Source organism: Piliocolobus tephrosceles, chromosome X (assembly GCF_002776525.5).
Source record: "Piliocolobus tephrosceles isolate RC106 chromosome X, ASM277652v3, whole genome shotgun sequence".
Lineage (NCBI taxonomy): Eukaryota > Metazoa > Chordata > Mammalia > Primates > Cercopithecidae > Piliocolobus > Piliocolobus tephrosceles.
The window spans coordinates 417,547-433,104 of record NC_045455.1 but is presented as its reverse complement, the minus strand read 5'-3'; the positions used below and the strand labels follow the sequence as shown (position 1 = coordinate 433,104).

Genomic DNA, 15,558 nt, shown 5'->3' with positions numbered 1-15,558 from the left:
GCGGCGGGGACGAGAGGATGGAGGCAGGCGAGGCGGCGGGGACGAGACAGACTTCAAACGTGTGGTGCTGGGGCAGGAACTATGCCTGCAGTCTACATCCCCACCTCGTCTATCATGTCAAAAGAAATTACAGGTGGATCACAGATGAAAACATCTAACAGCAGATAACTGTTTTGTCATCTTGGGGAGAAGTCTAAAGCCCAGGAACTAAGAGAATATAACAAGTGTGAAAATAGAATTTAAAAGAAGAGATTGGTTTAGCAATCACTAAGATAAACCATGTGTGGCAGGATCTGCTTGTCTCCTCTGAGTGCACAGGAGCCTCTGCCTCATATGCAGACTTTGGGCCCTACGTGGCACCGGGCTACTGTGTGTGGCTGCAGGTCAGGGCGGGCTGGGCCACATGGCAGGGCCACCCCCCCAATTCCCATGTTTACACTGAGCTTTTTCCTCTGTCTGTGGCTCCTGGGCTGGGGTCTGTGATCCAAGTCTGGGAGGCCTAGAGATGCCCACAGACAGCGCATGGGGCTTGGGGAGTGGGACTGAGCCACCTCTGACTCTTTCTGCCGGCTGGGATCTGGTTGCAAAGCCACGCCTGGGAAGAGACTCCTGCCTCTCCCAGGATGACTCTGTACTGCCACGCCTCCGTTCTCAGCACCCGCAGGGACTCACCAAGGTGCCTTTCATCTAAAACCAGACACAGGTGACCCCAGGGGACCACAGACCCAGTGCGAGGGGAGCTGTGTGGGTTGTGCCACAGGTACGTTAAAATTCATACAGGACACCCAAAATAATCACTCTTATTCTATGAATTTTAAAATAACAAAAAGACTTGTGGCAAGCTGAAAAAATGTTTGATAGCTTTACTAACAATGGCTAATTTGCAAATGCCTACAAATTGAGAAAAATGGGCAAAAAATATAAACAACAGTTTACAGGAAAAGAAATACACAGTTTTTTTTTTTTGGTTTTTTTTTTTTTTTTTTTTTTTTTTTGAGACAGAGTCTCGCTCTGTCGCCCGGGCTGGAGTACAGTGGCCGGATCTCAGCTCACTGCAAGCTCCACCTCCTGGGTTTACGCCATTCTCCTGCCTCAGCCTCCCGAGTAGCTGGGACTACAGGCGCCTGCCACCTTGCCCGGCTAGTTTTTTTGTATTTTTTTTTAGTAAAGACGGGGTTTCACCGTGTTAGCCAGGATGGTCTCAATCTCCTGACCTCGTGATCTGCCCGTCTCGGCCTCCCAAAGTGCTGGGATTACAGGCTTGAGCCACCGCGCCCGGCTGAAATACACAGTTTTTAAACCTAGGAAGTGCAGCTTTACTCATTAGTTAAAAAACAAAACAAAACAAAAACCTGAAATGACTGATGTCATTTCTCACCTGTTACATTGGAAGAGATCAAAAGTTTAAAAAAGCAGTTCATTCCCCCCTGCAGGGGCGGCGGCTGAGGCCTGTATCCAAAGGAAACATGAGGACTGCCTCTGCAATTCCATCCTTGGGAACACATCCCGCAGACGCACTCAGACGTGTGGGAGGTGACAGGTGCACGAGGATGTCTCGCCAGTTTTGTTTATAACGATGGAAATTGAAAATAAACTGGACGTCAGCCAACACGCATGGGCTAAGCCCGTGTGATGGCACCAGCTGGAAATGCCAGCGTGAAGGTGAGACAGACGCAAAGAGAGGGTCTCCTGCACAGAGAGAGTCGCAGAGGCACGGGACAGACCGCGTGTGCTAAGCTGCCGTGCATGTGAAGAGTGGAAGGCCGCTCACGTGTGTTTACATGTCTAAGCACAAGATTCTCGGAACTGTAACTACAGTGCTGTCTGACTGGATGACTCAGAGGCGGGCACGGGCTTCCGTATCACACCCTGTGAAGTGTTTACATTTTGTTCCATGTGCATTTATTGCCTACTGCTAAAACGTCAAAATTTACTTGTTTAAAAAAGAAAGTTTGGTGAAAAGGGAGCAGGCCTCAGGAAAAGACCACAGCTCCTTAAAAGACAGAACTTGGACACAGGAAGGGGAACATCACACACCGGAGCGTGTCGTGGGGTGGGGCAGGGGGGAAGGGTACCATTAGGAGATATACCTAATGCAAATGACGAGTTAATGGGTGCAGCACACCAACATGGCACATGTATACATATATAACAAACCTGCACGTTGTGCACATGTACCCTAGAACTTAAAGTATAAAGAAAAGTTTAAAAAAAAAAAAAAAAAGAAAAGAAAACCAAAAAAAAAAGAAAGGAATCTGATAACCAAACCTAAAAAAAACAAAAAAAACCCAGAACTACTCAGGGCCCTCCACAAGCCACAGCCAAGCCTAAAGTCATCCAAACCCACAATGCTCCCAGAAAAGGAGGCTGACTTACTTTGCACGCAGGTGGCGAAGCCTGGGTTTTTGGTGTACGGAGACCCATACTTGTTGATGCAGTCTGCAGGAAGAAAGGGAATGATGTCAGTCATCCTTACGAGACAGGACGGACGGCAGAGCCTCTGCTTCTGAGAATCTCTGGAGAGGCAGTTACTCTCCTTACCTGGGGTGCTATCACCCTCCAGAAACAATGCCGCTTAGCTTGTGTTCATACAAAACATTTTAGCCCCAACCCCGACAAACAGGGAACCGCCTCCAGCAACTCAGCGGAGCTGGGCACCCACACTTGTCAAGTGCTTAAAGCACCGCCCGCAGTTTCGAGGGGGTTCCTCCCGCCATATGGGAGAATCACCGGGAATGTTCACTAAGTTTCCTGACAGTACTCTGAAAGCTAAACTTCATTTTCAAGTTGACCCCTGTTGGGAAACGCTGTCCTTAACTGGAAAGCCACTCTGCTTGGAGAAAGCCCCTCCGTGCTCTCTGGCTGGCTGGACACAGCTTGCCAGTGGACATCCTGCTAAGGCGGCCGGGGGAGGCGAGGCCTGGTATGTGCACATCCAGGGATGGCCCGAGACGGAGACTGTGCGGAACGGTGCGGGGCCTCGACCTGGCCCTTCAGTGGGTTACTGTTGCTTATGCAGGTGCAAAAAGGATGGACGGACAGCGGAAGGCCTCCTGCGGGTGTGCCGTGGACAGCCGGCCATCCCCTGCTTCAGAACTCAGTCCCAGCACACCCAGGCTGGTGCCTGGACGTTCCGGGCCAGTTCCAGACCCACTGTGCTTGTTTCAAATATGGACCCAGGGAAGGACCCTTTAGGAGGACATTTACTAAAATGCACTTTGCAACATTAAAAAGGAAGACCCTGGAATACATTTCTCTCCTTCTAAGTGAAATGCACTCGAGGAGCTCTGAGACGGGGTCAGTTAAACAGGCTGACCCGGGGTCTCCGGGCTTCCCTTTCTTGCTGTCCTCCCTTCTCAAGGGTACACTGGGGGTCTCCGGAGGCCGCCCCGCATGCCCCAGCTGCTGTGATGGCTGAGATAACGTCTGTGCATTCCTGTTCTTCAAATTAAACAGAAACACTATTCAGTGTTCTCCGTTTTAATTAAGAATACGGTAAATATCAGTCCGTACAGCCCACATGAACATGGACCCCCTTGGGGTCGTCAGTGACTTCAGAAGTGTTTAGTGCTGAGATCAGAAGACTGGAAGACAAAATCCATTACATGTCCTGACAAGGAGCTGAGCCTGGCGCCAACTCAGAGAAGGGGTTTGCAGGTAACGGCATTCGCCTGAGGTTCCACTAACACGGAATAAAGCGGGGTATAAAATAAACAGAGAATCTTGTGTTTCTGACCTGCATGTTCCGGACAGTTCCACGTGCACCATGTGATTAAGAATCTTCCTTCCAAGAGTTATGTGGTGAGGAGATGCCTCCAGCATGAAACACGTACCCCCCAACTATGCCTCTACGACAACCAGAGTAGAGAAGTAATTGAGACTTACCTAAGTATCTTGGGTAAAAATAGTCCTGTGGAAAAAGAAAGAGAAAAGGCAAGCATTGACTGCCAAGCTACAAAGGTCTCTAAGCAACATAAGCATCCGCCAGTTAATCAGAGGCTGCTCCAGGGCGGCCGCCCCACCCAGGGAACCGAGGGGAAGTGACCGGGGAAGCTGCCGTGCTGCCGACTTGGCTTCTGCAGACGGCCGCTTATGAAGCCATCAGCACAACTGCGGTGAGACCAACAAGCAAAGGCAGGGCCATTTCCAGCTGCGTGGGAAGCACCACCCGGTGTGTCCAGCGGAAAGGCCTGTCCAGGAGAACAAGAACGCCTCCAAATAAAACCCCAATCTTAGTTCCCTGTTGATATCAGGGTCTCTAGAACCCAAAGACCTTAGTTCCCTGTTGACACAAAGGTCTCTCAAAACCCCAAAGACCTTTCTTTTGGCACACGGGCATTGATTTGCACTTATTGCATTGGTGAAACAAAATTGGTATTGGATGAAGCATGGAGGCTGCAACGAAGGATCTTCTTATCCACGAAAGCACGCTGACGAGGTCCACGTTCGACACAAGTGAGCTGCCGAGTCCTGGAACCACCTGCCCGTCACTTGGCCAGCAGAGGCCAGCCGGAAACTTCTTCAGGATCCTTCCGCCATGGCCCACAGATTCTAGGGCCACAGCCTGGTTAAAGCAGCCTCCAATCTCCAGCTTAGGGTCAACCATGCCAGCAGTTTGGCCCTAAATGCTCTAAACCAAGAGACCACAGTCATGGCAGAATAGTCCCAGCGGCCTCTCCATGCTGCGTATGAGTCAGCATTTTACACTATTTTATGAAACCCTCACAAACAATATCCAGGAAGGTCTTTTTAATCCCATTATCAGGAATGAGGAAACCTGGCTTCAGGATGGCGTGGGATTCGCCTGGGGGCACGAGGTTCAGGATCAGCAGGCACTGGTAGCATTTTGCAGAGTGGCGGGCAGAGGCAGTACCCAGCGCCATCTGCAACGTGCCTCTGGCTTCATGTGCTGGCTCTGCACCGCTTTTCTGCCTCCTTCCCACCTCTTTCCCACACTTGCTGGCCTCGCCACACCTTTTGTGGGAAGAGCCTGGAGGGCCCCACCCCAGCCCCACCAACACCTTCCTGAGGCCCACTTGGATGTGTTTTCACAAAGTTGCGTTCCAGGAGAGATGGGATGCTCTTAAAATCTTACTCCCTTAAGAGAAAGGAAGGGTCAGGGTGAGCTGGTGTTCAGCTCCTGTGTCTGTTGGAGGGCGGCCGCCCTGGAGGTCAGGAGGGCCGCAGACCTGGCACACACACCCTCATGCCTGCCCTCATTTCTCTCACTTCCAATTTTAGTCATGGCAAACTCCAAGAAAAGGGGTGACCAGCAACACGAGTGAGCCCTGGTGGAGGCCTGGGGCAGCACGGCGCAGCGACAGCTTCCTCGGTTTGGAAGGAGAAGGGAAGTGATGGGGCTTTGTCTCAAAGCGGGAGGCTCTGGCTCTGAGATAAAAGACTTAGGAGGGATGCAAAAGGTGTCCTTTCAGGTTTAGGAAGCCAGGGATTGAAAACAGCTAAGAGCCAGTGAGCAAACGGCCTAACCATACACAAATGTTTGCATTTCCACAGCTTGACAGCAAGTGTGTCCTATATTTCAAAATCAAGACTAGTCATACTACTTAATGTGTAATCCGTATTAATACCAAGTTTTATTGTTGCAAAAAGGCATTATTCATGGAAAAATTATGCCAATCTCCTCTCAGTCAGCCATACCTATGGGAATGGGGTTTCTGAAACCACAGGGTTATAACCCTGGGCAGTGTATTCCAATTTGCATGCTTGATTATTTGAGGTGGTAATGGAGGCAGAAAGCATGTACCAGTTCCACCTGTGATCCAGTTCAATCCTGGTTCAATCCTGAGCAAGAGTAAAGCTTCGACAAATAAACCTTAAAACGCTACACACTCCCAAGAGAAAGGGACACTTCACGTCATCCTTAGGACATTCTGGCCAAAGATGTAAGACCCAGAAATGGCTGTGAGTAAAGGCACCCGGATAAGCTCCCTGACCTGCAGAACCAAACACAGAGCACTTTATTCTCAAAACCCTCCCGCTCCTGTCTGCACAACAAGTCGTTCAGGTGCATAAACCTTGGCCTGAAGCCCTGCATTCGCCGACTCTCCAGAGCAGCTCCCCCAGGAGTCTCCATGGAGCAGAGGCCGCCACTCAGGAGGCCGAGATTTAGAACCAGGAGCTCCTTACATACACACTGACTCTCTTTCTTTTCGACCTAGGAAGAGCAAGACCTGTGGTAATGGGTTGGTGTGCTGGAGTTAGGTGAGAGCAACAGTGGAAAGAAGCTGGGATTCCCAGGCTGGAAATAGCACCATTTGGCCCCTGGAAATCCTCTCCCTAGGGTTCTGATTCTGTTTTATTCGAATAGCTACAGATAAAAATAAGCGAGCAAACCACTGCACTGTCAGCTGAAGCTTCAAGAGGAAAAAGACAACATCTACCTGCCCAGCATCGAGCCTGGTACTGACTGTCCCCCAGAGGCCTCAGGAGCCATCATCAAACACATGGATGGATGACAGATGAACAGTGGACGAGTGCATGAAAGAATGGATGGGTGAATAAATGAGTGGATGGGCGGAGAGATGCATGAATGAGTGGGTGGATGGATGGATGAGTGACTGGATCAATGAGTGAACAGATGGATGGATAGATGCATGGATAGATGCATGTATTGACAAATGCACAGATAGATGAATGAATGGATGCATGACTGAATGGATGGATGAGGGAATGGGTGGATAGATTAGTGAGTAGGATGGATAAGTGAGCAGACAGATGCATCGATGGATGAGTGAGTGGATGGATGAGTGAGTGGATGAATGAATGAATCAGTGGATGAATGAGTGGATAGGAATGAATGAATGGATGAGTGAGTGGATAGAGATTGATGAATGAATGAGTGGATGGATGAGTGCGTGGATGAAAGACTGAATGAGTGGATGGCTGAGTAAATGAATGGAGATGGATGGATAAATAAATGAGGTGATGGATGATTGAGTGGGTAAATAAATGAGTAGATAGATGGGTGAGTGGATGGATGGATGGATGAATGAATAAAATAATGAGTGAATAGATGGATGAGTGGGTGGGTGAATGAATGAGTGAGTGGGTGGTTGAGTGAGTGAATGGATGAATGAATGAAAGAGTGAGTGGGTAGATGAATGGATGAGTGGGTGGGTGAGTGGATGGATAGATGAATGAATGAATGAGTGGGTGGATGAGAGAGTGGGTAGATGAATAAATGAATGAAAGAATAGGTGGGTGAATGAGTGGGTGGGTGAATGGATGAGTGAACGGGTGGAGGTGTGTGTGGATAGATGAGTGAATGAATGAGTGGGTGGATGGGTGACTGGATGGATGGAGATGGATGAATAAATGAAGGAAGGAGTGGATGGATGGATGAGCGAGTGGCCGGATAGTTGAATAAATGGGTGGATGGATGGATGGATGGATGAGCGAGTGGATGCATAGCTGAATGAATGGGTGGGTGGATGGGTGATTGGATGGATGAAGATGGATGACTAAATGAAGGAAGGAGTGGATGGGTAGATGAGTGGAGAGATGAGTGAATGAATGAGTGGATGGATGGGAGAATGAATGGATGGATGGACAGGTGAATGAATGAATGAGTGGGTGCATGGGTGAATGAATGAATGAGTGGGTGGATGGGTAGATAGATGAGTGAATGAATGAGTGGGTGGATGGGTGAGTGAATGAGTGGGTGGATAGATGAGTGAGTGAATGAGTGGGTGGATGGGTGGATGAGTGAGTGAATGGGTGAGTGAGTGAATGAGTGGGTGGATGGGTGAATGAGTGAATGAGTGGGTGGATGGGTGAGTGAATGAATGGGTGGGTGGGTGGGTGGGTGAATGAATGAGTGGGTGGGTGGGTGAATGAATGAGTGGGTGAATGAATGAGTAGGTGGATGAGTGAATGAATGAATGAGTGGGTGGATGAGTGAATGAGTGGGTGGATGATTGGGTGGATGAGTGGATGAGTGGGTGGATGAGTGGATGAGTGGATGAGTGGGTGGATGAGTGGATGAGTGGGTGGATGAGTGAATGAGTGGGTGGATGAGTGAATGAGTGGGTGGATGGGTGAGTAGGTGGATGGGTGGGTGGGTGAATGGGTGGGTGGGTGAATGGGTGGGTGGGTGGGTGAGTGGGTGGGTGAGTGGGTGGGTGAATGGGTGGGTGAATGAGTGGGTGAACGAGTGGGTGAATGAGTGGGTGAGTGGGTGAATGAGTGAATGAATGAATGAGTGGGCGAATGGGTGAATGAATGAATGAGTGGGTGAATGGGTGAATGAATGAACGAGTGGGTGGATGGGTGAATGAATGAACAAGTGGGTGGATGGCTGAATGAACGAACGAGTGGGTGGATGGGTGAATGAATGGGTGGGTGGGTGAATGAATGGGTGGGTGGGTGAATGAATGAATGAGTGGGCAGGTGCAAGGTCCTGCAGTTTTCACTCCAACAAAGCACTGAATGCTAGTTTCACTTAAATCATAGATAAGTACTTGGAAAAAAAGTGGAAATCAATGCTCCCAGTCTGTTTACTTTAATAATAGGGAAGTGTTTGTGCTATAATTCCTCAAGTTTACAAACCCCACGTGATTTTAAAATTTACATCCTTGTTATTACCTGACATCTGCCAGACCCGCACTTCCAGGTGGCAAATGTGGTACCCACTGCACGGAGGACGCAGCCATTAGGTCTCTCGGAGGTTTGTGCACTTTGTTGTTCCTGGCAGGGACAACTCAGAGGGCAGCAGCCTCCTGGTTAGCACACGGCCCTGTCCCCGGATGAAGCAGGGCAGGTGTTTGGCCCGCGTTCCCGAGGCTCTGGGGCAACTGCGAGCGGCCCAGGATAGCCGTGAATGCGGCCCAACATAAATTCATAAACTTTCTTAAAACATGAGATTTAGGCACAGACCTTCTTTTTAGCTCATCAGCTGTTAGTGTTAATTCTATGTGTGGCCCAAGACAATTCTTCTTCTTCCAATGTGGCCCACGGAAGCTAAAAGACTGGATGTCCCTGTGCTAGGGGGTTCCGGGGCCGTCGAGGCTGGGAGCCCCATCTGTAGAACATCTCGGTGTAAACAGTGGAGCCGGTGCCTCCTCTGACGCCCCCCTGACGGCGCCTGTTGCCTTTCGGTTTCGTAAGTACGGAGGAAACAACCTGAAGCAGCTTGGAGGGAGCTGAGCCCCAGGACACGAGCTTGGTCTGGCCGGGGTCTAACATGAGGCCCCAAATTTGCTATAAAACTACAGAAAGCGTCTGAGGAGTGGATGCCGCCTCCAGACCCTGGCATCGCCTCTGCTGCCTTTGATCTGCTCAGCAGAGCAGTGGGTGCTGGCAGAACCCATGGGAATTGGTGCAGTGTCACAAAGACGCAAGCCCACCACCGCCCCTGCCCAGCCGACCACCAGACCCAGGTCTCCCCGCCTCAAAGCCACCCATAGGGCAAAAGTCAAGCATGGCAGGGAGCTGCACATGGGGTCCCCAGGATGGGTGGACCTCGGGGACCAGGCTGTACCTGGCCGCCCGTGCGGCAACCCTACCAGCAGGGCACTGTGGTTCTGAGATCCCAACCCCCAAATGACCTTTGACCTGGGGACAGGCTTCCTTACCCAGAGCTGTGGTTCCGAACAAGGTGGGGTGACCTCCCCACACCGCCGCAGGAACCAGGCAGGACCCAGCATGTGAACAGACCCTCCAAGGGGCCGGGGGCTTCCGCCCCTGGGCCTGCCCTGGGGCCCCTGCCTACCCGCCTGCAGCTTGGTGAGGGTTTCCAGTGGTCTCTCGATCAAAGTAGACCCTGGGAGGACCCATTCACTTTCTAAAACTGGTCAAAACCTACATACAGTGATGGCACCCAACGCAGCGCGTTAACGAGACAGAAAACACTTTTGGACGCAAAGTGCACTGAACTGGAAGCACCTCACGCAGGTAAAATCAGTTTGGAACGTTCCAGAACACTTCCTAAATGCCTTCATCTCTGAATACACTTTAAATCCTTGGGGCCCAGCAAGGTCTCTGCCTGGTGGGGAGGGGCGGCCGGGGATTCAGGGCACAGCCCGACCTGACGCTCACTCTTCCTTGGGCCAGGGTCCCCACAGAGCTGCAGCGAGGATCAGAGGTCAGTGAACGTGCAGAACCCTCTGCAAACACCCAGTGTCAGTCCTGCATAAATCTTTTCGTGTGAGCGTCATCTGCATTCACACAGCAAATAGTGGTTATTTTTCAGAGTGTGCTAAGAATGCATTCCTCTCTTTAGCAAATAACATCCATAAATTTTGTTTCCAAACACCTTTATCTTACTTGACAAGTGGGCTGAGACTGCTGAGCGCAGGGACTGCTTATCAACACCATAACTTTCTCTGATATTTTCCACGGGAAACGGTCACAAGAATTCACTAACCCTTTCACCATAATGTTGTCTTCCAAGAACTCGACTTCTGTGAGAAAACTCAGAGTAACACCCACAGGAACTGCCCTTGGGGAGCCTTCCTTTCTCCGCATTTGCAGAGCCTCTGAAGAGCCGCCGCTTTACAGACCCTTGGCCTGGCAGCCCGGCTCTATTCATGTTCTTCTCGCTTGGGAAGTGTAAAATCCTTTCCTTCCTTCCGAATTTGTTTCCTAAGTCTTCACACCCGCAGTGGCCTGTTGCCCTGAGCAGAGCGGAAGTGCTGACCCACTGCCCACAGGAGGCAGCACCCACGGCCCCCAGCCCGGAGGACCCCAGGCTGACCTGGAGGGAGACGGGCCCCAGGAAAGCACAGTCAGTACACCCGGCACGCCCATCCACACCCAGGGTCAGCAGTGGCAGGTGCCTCTGCCCTCCTCGAAGCTCACGCCCAGGTGCACCCTCCCTTTCTGGGAGCCCTCTTCCTGGAAGCTCACCCTGGGTGTGACTGCCAGGTCAGCTGTGGATGCTGGGAACAGCCTCTGTAGCTGACTGCACAGCTGTGAGCACCCCTCCTTCCCCACAGCGCGGACGTGGTGCCTGAACCGGTGGGTAACTAAGCTCTTCTCACAGAAGCCCCAAGACACACATCACTGTATCTCACAGGCTTCGTGGCAGACGAGACAGAGGAGCTCCAGCGGCTTCCAGCAGCTGCACGGCAGTAATGCTGAGACTGACTCTGCCCGTCTCTGCCCCAGACACACAGCACACTCCCGACAGCCCCCAGCAGGGTGCCCCATGGCGCACAACATTCAGCACGTGAGCGTGAACGCAGTGAAGGAACAGAGCGCAGCCCTCACAGGCCCTTGGCCAGCACGAGGTCTCAGCAAGGAAGGCCTGCTGCCTTTCAGGGCAAGCCCCACCAAGGGCTGCCTGCTCTTAAGTGCAGAGCAGTGACTGTCTCTGGCCATTTGGCAGCATCCTTGGGGGCCCGAGAGAAGCCAGTCAGGAAGCCACACAGCTGTCGGACGGGAGGGACGCTGGCCACAAGAAACACACGAGGAGAGAGGCCCGGCACAGCCACTGTCTGCACGTGGTGGGGAGAAGGGAGCCTGGGAAGGCGCTGACTGAAGAGAGGCCAGTCTGCGGGGGAGCAGAGGGCGGGGAAGAGGCAGGAGGAGAGCTCCTCCGTGCCCACTCCGACCCCAGGGGCATCGCTGTCCTGGGAGCAGTCTCGTGCCCACAACAGCTGCCGTGGGGAGGAAGTGGGATGTCTCACTGCAAATGCTTTGGGAAAAACAAGATGGTGTACTTTCTGATCATATAAAACAGTCGTGAGCACAGGGCCAGTGATTCTGCAGTTAGAACCGTGTGGGCTTCGTCCCCACCTCCGGTGAGGGCGTCTCCTGCACACGGTACCCACGCTTCAGGTCGCACACACGTATTTTGGACCCAAGTTCGCCTTAAGAGGTGTCGATCACTCCAAGAAAATGTGCTAACCTTGGAGTCTAGGGCCTGGGCTTCCCTCTGAGTCTTCCCCACAAAAACGAACTGGGACCAGTCCTTCAATAAACTACCGGCCTCTGTTCTCAGAAGCACAGGAGGGGAGGATGCCTGGGTCTTGCCAGCCACCACGTTCTATGATCCCAGGACAAATACGATTGCAAAGTTCGTGTTTGTTCCCGGCTTACAAAGGGGAGGTTTATTCATGGCCTCTCCGGATCCAACGGCAGCTGCTCCATGGGACGCTGGACAGCTCAGTTCCCTCGAAAGGGCGGCTGCACCGTCAAGCCTGACTCAGCCCAAAGATCCAACCCACAGGGTCCTGGCAGGGACAGCTGTGCCCTGGACGCCGGCGGGCCACTGCCACTTCTGCACTGGGAGTCACGCCCCGGCCTCTCCCACTGGGCTCCTGGCCTGAGCTCTGCCCAGCTGGTGCAAGGACAGTGAAGGCGACCGGATGCCCTGACTGCGACCACCACTAACAGTCGCCAAGCACGCACACAAGCACAAATCACAGACGCCCTGGCAGCTGCCTGAGGGACAGGCTTCTCCTCCAGCTTCATCCAAGTTGAGCTGGTCTTCAGCCAGATGACCGGGCCCAGGCCCCAAAGCCACCTGGGGTGCTCTGAGGATGGGTTAGACTTAAAGGTCACTTGGACTCCTCCAGTGGCCAGGACACACGTCTCTAGTGGACTGGTTACCTTCCACGTTGTGAGGGACCGGCCAGGTCTGCAGGTTGGTGCCTTCCTCTGGCCTCATTGAGCAGCAACACTCAAGTTCGAACACAAAACCACCATTTATGGTGGAGCCATGGGCTCTGTAGCCCAGCATGACGCACCTGCAGGCCGTGTTCATGAGACTCACACTCCGAGCCGCTGACACTCACCCAGCTCCCCGCAGCCGCCCTGTGCTTTATGCACCCACACCAGCACCACGGAGCCCTCACGTGGGTGCCAGTACACTCAGTCACCTGCACACAGAGGAGCACACAGCGGCGTCACGGGTGCTGCCGCGTCCTGCTCTCCCCCAGTCCCGGTGAGCACAGGAGTTAATGACAGAGTGTGGGGCTCAAAGGCCCAGGACATGCTGTAGCCCTCCATAGGCTTCTCAGCCTCTCAGGGCCTCAGTTTCCACATCTGTAAAATGGCTCAGTGACAGCTGCTACACGTTGTTGTGAGGACGTAACAACTTCACACATGGAGACCCCGAGAACAGCACTCCCGGGAAGACCCATGTACAATTCATCTTTCAGACTAATAGACGAGCTAAGCGACGGATCTGAGAACGGGAGTGACCGTACTCTTCACAGGACAGTTTCGTCATCTGCTGCTATTCAGTTGTCCGGGTTGAAATAAACGGAAAGCCAGCCTGCCTGTCAACACTGTCATGCATTTCCCACAAGTGTAAAAAGGAAGTGAACAGTATCTTCCAGGTGCGGTGAGAAGGGTCCAAGCACACCCAAAGCCCACTGCGCCTCCCTGAGAGCTCCCACGTCCGGGCTGCCCTCATTTGGAGTGGGCAGGAATGCCAAACTGCAGCCCTCTCTGCTTCTGCAGGGATGGTCAACTTAGCAATTCTGAGAAGAATCAATGTTGACTCAGAGAGTGGCTTTACTGTACTGTGGACAGTCAGTCCTGGATGGGAGCCGGTCCCAGCCTGGCCAAACGTTGGGCCTTTGTATGCTGAGAATCCGGCCACTGCAGAGACCGGCCCAGGCTCTCTGAGTGCTGGCTGGGTCAAGCTGTGTATTTTCCATGGAGCCCCAAGTTCCAAGGGGAGGTCGTCACAAAACTGGGTCTAGCAGGTTTGTGGACAGATGTGGAGAAAATGTATTTTCTTATCATAGGTACTAACACTGGAAAGATAAAAATTTTACCTAAAATTTGAAAACAGAGCCCAAGAAAACTAGTACAACATTAATGAGGCTCAATATATTTTACTATTTCATTTGAATATTATACTTTTAATCAACACCCGTCAGAGCAGACAGTGCCTCTGTCAGAGTGAAATGCAAAACGGATACTGTTCTTAATTTATTCCACTTCCAGCTCCCCTTTAAAATTTATTTTAAAACTTTTAAAATGAACCTTTCACTTGGTCAGGGTGAAAATTTACACACCAGAATTGCAATGAAATCACTGGAATATAAAAACCACGGAGGCCGGGCGCGGTGGCTCACGCCTGTAATCCCAACACTTTGGGAGGCCGAGACGGGCGGATCACAAGGTCAGGAGATCGAGACCATCCTGGCTAACACGGTGAAACCCCCTCTCTACTAAAAAAATACGAAAATTAGCCGGGTGCGGTGGCCGGCGCTTGAAGTCCCAGCTATACCGGAGGCTGAGACAGGAGAATGGCTTGAACCTGGGAGGCGGAGCTTGCAGTGAGTGGAGATGGCGCCACTGCACTCCAGCCTAGGCAACAGAGCGAGACTCCGTCTCAAAAAAATAAATAAATAAATACAAAATAAAAATAAAAACCACGGAAGAGTCCAGAGCATTTCCAACATCAAATACGAAACCCTTCAACAATAAGCTTTGCACTGGAGAAACAGCTCTCAATTTTAACCTTAGAAAACAGGGGAAAATGAAGCATGAGGAAACCTGGATGCCTGTCAATGCTCTGGGGTAAAACCATAACCTGGGAAGCGCTCGGCATGCCCCAGCTAGCAAGCTTAATGCCCCTTTACTCAGAGTCTCAAGAAAGAAGCCATAAGCACTTGCTTCCTAAAAGAGTGTTTTGTTCCTAAATAACAAAGGGAGACGTTCAGCATTTCTCAAAACGTCTTTAATTAGAGTTTTCCACAGATGTGAAGCTCTCTGGCTCGGGTGAGGGTGTCGTGTGCAGGGCCTGGCACTCGGCTGCCTCTGAGAAAGCCCTGGGGGAGCCTGGCACCAAGTGCCTGCAGACGCCCGGATAGAAACAAGCACCTGCACAGGTGCAGGCACAGGAAAGGGCTGCAGAACCAGCATAGAAGACGGCCCTCAGAGGAGGCCAGGCCCTGGTCCCCCTACCAGCCTGCAGGCCTCAGGATGAGCCCAGGAGGAAAGGCCTTAGCCACAGGGCTCTGGCCCCTCGGGCAGGGGGCTCTGGGAGTGGAGAGACCTTGGGGGTCCAAGAAAGCTGGGGCCACAGAGCTCTGGGACCTTGTCTCAGTTTTTAGTGATCCTGATGCATCTGTCAGTGGTCTTCTGACCCCGAAGTTGTGGAAAGAGAAAAGTGTGTGAGAGGGTGCACATGTGTCTGTGTGTGTCTGCATGCATGTGGCTGGGCATCCATGTGTGCCTGTGTGTATGTAACTGTGTGTACATGTGTGTGCATGTCATTATGCATGTGTGTACATGTCTGTCAGTGCGTGACTGTGTGTACGGTGTATATGTATGTCTATGTGAATGTGTGCATGTATGTGTATGTCTGTTAGTATGTGTGTGCCTGTGTGTGTGCATGTCTGTGACTGTGTGTACGTATGTCTACATGAATGTGTGCATGTATGTGTGCATGTATGTTAGCATGTGTGTGCCTGTATGTGTGCATGTCTGTGTGTGACTGTGTGTACATGTCTACATGAATGTGTGCATGTATGTGTACATGTCTGTTAGTATGTGCCTGTGTGTGTGCATGTCTGTGTGTGACTGTGTATACGTATGTCTATGTGAATGTGTGCATGTATGTGTACATGTCTGTTA

At 51.7% G+C, this 15,558-nt stretch overlaps 1 protein-coding gene across 1 annotated transcript in view; it reads right to left on the bottom strand.

Moving 5' to 3' along the window:
* Window positions 1–15,558, bottom strand: part of GAS6 (growth arrest specific 6) — a 25,941-nt gene that overhangs the window by 5,574 nt on the left and 4,809 nt on the right. Inside the window, exons 3-4 of the mRNA XM_023217735.1 lie at window positions 3,886–3,910; window positions 2,377–2,439 (exon numbers count right to left, since the gene is read on the bottom strand). Of these exons, the coding sequence (XP_023073503.1) occupies window positions 2,377–2,439; window positions 3,886–3,910 (88 nt within the window). The remainder of the gene's footprint in view (window positions 1–2,376; window positions 2,440–3,885; window positions 3,911–15,558) is intronic.